Source organism: Cucurbita moschata, unplaced genomic scaffold (genome assembly GCF_002738365.1).
Source record: "Cucurbita moschata cultivar Rifu unplaced genomic scaffold, Cmos_1.0 Cmo_Scf00021, whole genome shotgun sequence".
NCBI classification, from domain to species: Eukaryota; Viridiplantae; Streptophyta; class Magnoliopsida; order Cucurbitales; family Cucurbitaceae; genus Cucurbita; species Cucurbita moschata.
The window spans coordinates 545,759-550,887 of record NW_019268537.1 but is presented as its reverse complement, the minus strand read 5'-3'; the positions used below and the strand labels follow the sequence as shown (position 1 = coordinate 550,887).

General features: G+C 34.0%; 1 protein-coding gene across 1 annotated transcript; it reads right to left on the bottom strand.

Moving 5' to 3' along the window:
- Positions 1-1,013: 1,013 nt before the first annotated feature.
- On the bottom strand, positions 1,014-2,759 carry LOC111458881 (dof zinc finger protein DOF2.4-like). Its single transcript, XM_023101738.1, has 2 exons — positions 2,501-2,759; positions 1,014-2,363 (listed from the first exon to the last, which is right to left on the bottom strand). Exons 1-2 carry the CDS (start codon positions 2,549-2,551, stop codon positions 1,419-1,421), a joined length of 996 nt encoding a protein of 331 aa, XP_022957506.1. The 5' UTR covers positions 2,552-2,759; the 3' UTR covers positions 1,014-1,418.
- Positions 2,760-5,129: the final 2,370 nt, after the last annotated feature.

The window sequence follows — 5,129 nt, the reverse complement described above, 5'->3', positions numbered from 1 at the left end:
CCCCCCCCCCCCCCCCCCCTCTCTCTCTCTCTCTCTCTCTCGTTTTACACTCCCACTTCAACTTCAACTTCAACTCCAACTTCAACTCCAACTTCAGTACTCTTTGCATGGTTTTGAGTGGAATTTTGTTGCCTTTTTCTTTTTTTGGTCAATTTTCTTATAATTTCATAATCATTCATTTCTCTCCTTCTTTTCACCTCAGACTTCATAACTCTTCTAACGACTTCTAACACATCATCATCAATAATGGGTAAACCTTCAAATTTTGAATAGCTTCTCGGCTTTTTATAATTGTAGCTTCTCGGGTTTTTATTATTGAAGTTTCGTTTGATCGTCATTTGGTTTTTTAAAAACGAAAGTTTATGAACACTGCATCTCACCAATAGTTTTTTTTGTTATGTTAGTGCGAGTATTTTTTTAAAATTCACGCTAATTGTTGAAAACTAGACAAAAAAAAAATATGCTTCGACGAAGACTCATAGGAAAGAAATCAAATAGTTATGAAATGGAGCCTAAACAAATAAGAAAATGTTTACTTTGTCAACCGGGCACATGATTCAAATGATTTAGCTTCGATTAAGAAGTTCAAAATTTGAATTCTCGAACTCCACGTGCTATTATTGTTGAACTCGAAAAAAGTTACAAACTTTATTCATTAGGGTAGCAAATCAATTATGAGTATGTGGTCTCTTACTTAGAGCTTTTAACAGATAACCAGAAAGAAAGTTTACCTTCATAAAGCAAAGGAATCTAAGTATGGGCACACAATCCAACACCTTTTAGTTTATACCATTCATATCACAAACTCCCTCCCCCATAATCTCTATAATACAATACTACACTTTATTCAACACTTACTTCTATCCTCTTTAGAACGAACGATTTGAACTTCTAATCTTATGATCACGAACATATACCATTAATCAACTAAGCTATGTTCAAATTGGTAATTAGAGTACACATATAGATTGGAGCATTGGAGCATAAAATCAAAAACTCAAACCACCGATTCAAGTACAATAACCATAACCCTAATGTTATAACATTAAACATGATAATATATAAATATATATAGGTCATTGTTGTAAATATATTGTCACCTCTAACTTACAAAAGACTACCTTCCCAATGATATACATATAAGAGAAACCTATAGTAATTAATAAACCACACCATCCAAATTCTAAAATTGAAAAAGAAAAAGAACCCTTAGAAAGCCTGAAACCCTAGACTGGTCCATCAATATTTTCTCTTTTTTTCTTTTTGATCATCACTTTCTTTGGTCTCTTTTGAGTCACATTTCAGCATTGGAAACCCTTTAATGTGATATGATTGGTTTCAATTCTTTCCTTTTCTTGTTCATAGTGAGAATTTTAATGAAAAAAAAAAAACAAGAATTTGGAAAGGATTGAGAAAATTTACTGTCTCAATGAGGTGAAGCCATGAAGATCGCCGCCGCCGCCTCCGCCACCGCTGCCACTCCATGCACTAACGTCGCTACCACCACCACCGCCACCGACCCAGAACTGAAAATTCTTCCCCAAGTTCATCCCTTTACTCTCCTCCACCTTCACCGCCTCGGCTTCTGTTGTCATTCCGACGTCGTTTTCGATCCCTAATCTTGAGAACAAGCCGAGATTATAGCGAGTTGCGGTGGCTTCTGGTGGCTCGAAAGTGTAAAGAAAATTTGGTTGTTGTTCATTAGACAAGAGAGGGAATTGTTGTGGTTGTGGTGGTTGTAATCTCCAATGGTCAGCTTGGAATTCATGAACATCTGCTCCTCCGGTGGTGGAGCCACCACTTGTTGGAGGAGGTTGTGGCGGAATTATACCCAAATTAAGGCCGTAATTGGTGAAATTATGCAAAGAAGATAAAAAGGGCAAATGGGTTGGAGTTGAAAGTGAAACCCCAGCAGTGGAATTAGCTGATCCAGCTAATAATTGACGTTCACCACCCGCCGGAGACTTGGACCGATTCCGGGATTTGGTCCTCTTATTCCTCCGGCAACCACCACCGACGGGAACATTCCTCAGTGCACCACCACGTGTCCAGTACCGACGACAAGCCTTACAAAAGTGACGAGGCTGAGAAAGATTATAGTTATTGAAGTAACAAAACTTAGTGTTGGCAGATTCACATCTAGGGCATTTAAGGCCAGCCTCCGGCTGCGGTATCTTCGCCAACCGAGCTCGATCAGTCATCGAGACAGGTCTGATCGACCCAACACCACTTCCACCACCATCATCACCACCACCACCACCACCACTACCTCCACCGCCTCCAGGCGGTGGAGGCGGTGGAGGTAACAAAACCTGGCTAGAATCGCGCGTAGTGTCATTTCCTCCCGATTGTTGATTCGTCAACTAGAAACAAAAATGGAGAAAAAAGATTAAACACGAAGTATATTCAAGAAAAGATCGAAAAAGGGTCGGAATATTTTTCGAAAAAGAATTAAGAAAACGGAAGCTTTTTAATTTTGGGTTCGAATTGGGGCGCTTACCGGTTGCCAGTTGGGAGGATCCAAATAGGAAGGGAAAGAAGGAAAAACCATAGTATTGTTATAATTGTTGTGAAGAGGTTTCTCTTTTGTGCAAAAGTGTGTCGATGGTGGAGAATCACATCAACAGGAAACACTTTGCTCGGAGATGAGAGAAAGAAAGATGATAGGAAAAGAGATAAAGGGGAACTAGGGTTTCTTTCTCTCTCTCTCTCTCTCTCTTCTTTCTCTCTCCTAATTTCTTAATCTTGAAGTTTCATTAACACTGTGTTTGGTCATGCATGGGGTTAGAGAGAGAGAAACCCTAACATAAATGAAGCTTTTTAGGTGAGAGAAGGAATATTTTTTTTTATTTTATTATTTTAAAAAATGAATTAAAAAATAAAAAGAAGAAAAAGAAAAAGAAAAAGTTGATGGGTGGGGGAATACTGTGGGTGGAAGTGTCGCAATCGAATGTACCTTTGTTTCTGCGTCCTGTTTCCACTATTCCTATTGTTATTGTTTTGTTTTCTTCTTAATTATTTTCACCTATTTTACCTTTTTTTTCTTTTTTCCTATAACTTCAAATATTAATTACACTCGGCTCCCGATCAAACATATTTCAGATCTTCAACCACACTCGGATTTAGACATGATCTAAACTCCCATGTGGGGGTAGCAGCGAGGAATCTTAGACAATAGGCAAAAGCACGAGCTAAGAATATCGCGTGAGTAAAGAAGGGTAATACCGCTTGTATAGCTCTTTTGTCGAGTGTGCGATCATGACAGAATTCAAGGAAGAAGCTGAAGAAGCTATGGCTATCTCCATGCTAGCATCCAAATTGAATATCGTTCAAATCGATTATAATTTTAATTAATTGATGTATCATAAAAGTCAAAAGATATTTATAAAATAATAATCCATGAGATAAACGATAAATGGAAATTACGTGAATAAAGTAAAGTTTAAAATGAATAAACAATCGTTAGTGGTAACAATTTCATTTTTTAATTATTTTTTGAAAAGTTAAATCTAAAAGCAACTATTAAACCAAATTAATACTAGGATTTAACTTTAATTAGTACGCCCCGCTTTAAGGAAGTCCAACGCGTCGCTTGTGTAACAAATATAATTATTCTCCTAATCAAGTTAGGTAAGCCTTCAATTGATCTAAATTCAAAATTAAACAATTAATTATCTTTTACCTTTTTTCTTTTTTTAATTCACACGTTGTATAAAAATTTATGGGTCAAGGCGGTGGTGGTGCGGCGGAGGCAGCCACCGTTGCGGCCAAGTGAGGGCGGAGATAAGGGGTGGGGCCGCTCACTTGAAACATTATTATACCAAGATTTTAGCCTCAAGTTTTAATCATTTAATTTTGAATGGTTGGTAATTGAATTAATCATTATAATCCAATTTAATTACCAACGTCCCCGCATTAATTCTCTCGATTATCATTTCATTTTTAGCGGTAGAAATTCCAACCTGATCATATTTTTAAAAGTTGAACTAAGACCGATTGACATATTTGATCGATGCTCGAGATGTTCGGGATTGAATTATGGCCACAAACAAATCATTTGGGTTTTTCTTTAGCTTGGTTTCAGCCCATGGGCTTCATGAGTAATATTGACCTAATCACATAATTAAATAAATATATTATTTAAAATTTTAATTAATTAAATAATAGTAAAATATTGACTTTTTAATTGGGAATAATGAAATGGGAAAATTTGGTCATAGATAGTGATATGCATGGGGCCTCGTGACTCATGAGTGGATATGTGTAATTTAAATAGATGCTTTTAATTAAAGCTGAAATTTAGTCCAAATCAATTATTACATTCCTTCAATTTTTTAAATAAAAATTTTATTTCATTGGTAATTATAAATATATTTCTATTGGATTTTCTATTAAACCCGAGTCATTTTTAGATTATTCTTAAAAAAAAAAAAAAATTAATCTATTTTTTAGTATTAAATCTCGAATTTAAAAAAGAAAAAAACACGTAGCAAGTTCGTTCATTGAATCAAAATTCGAAATTATTAAATTTGAAAAACATTTATCAAATTCATTGAACCAAATTAAAAAAATCGAACAAATATTTGTGTGAAATAAAACATGTTAATTGTCATTTATCAATGACTCCAATAGAATATATTGACTTTTTTAACTTCCCTTCACTTTCACTGCTGCACTGAAATGCATATATAATTCCAAATTATTAATTAACAAAATTTTATTTAATTAAATATATTATTATTATTTTATATATATATATTATTTGTTATTAATTAAAATATAAATTTGGGAATTGTTTTACTATTATTATAAAAATAAAAGAAATAAAAAATATATTCATACCTGTCAAAGGAGTTCTCCTTTGGGAAGCGAGAAAGAAGATAAATGGAATCCAAATCTCGAATCAGATTCCACGTTGATTTTGAAGACGGAATATTTGTAACAACTTTTTCTTATTAAATTATTCATACCCAAATTACACTTTTACCCCTATCATTTGTTTTTTTTTTTTTGGGTAGCATTTTAGTTATCCACATCAATTTTTCTTTTCTTAATTATTACTGACACTTTTTTTTTTTTTTTTTTTTTTTTTTTTTTTTTTTTTTTTTTTTTTTTTTTTTTTTTTTTTT

Bases quoted from the DNA above. Each gene is read 5' to 3' on its own strand.
- LOC111458881 (XM_023101738.1), bottom strand. From the start codon at position 2,551: ATGGTTTTTCCTTCTTTCCCTTCCTATTTGGATCCTCCCAACTGGCAA. The intron at 2,364-2,500 runs GTAAGCGCCCCA...TTTTGTTTCTAG, and splicing joins ATCCTCCCAACTGGCAACCG to TTGACGAATCAACAATCGGG.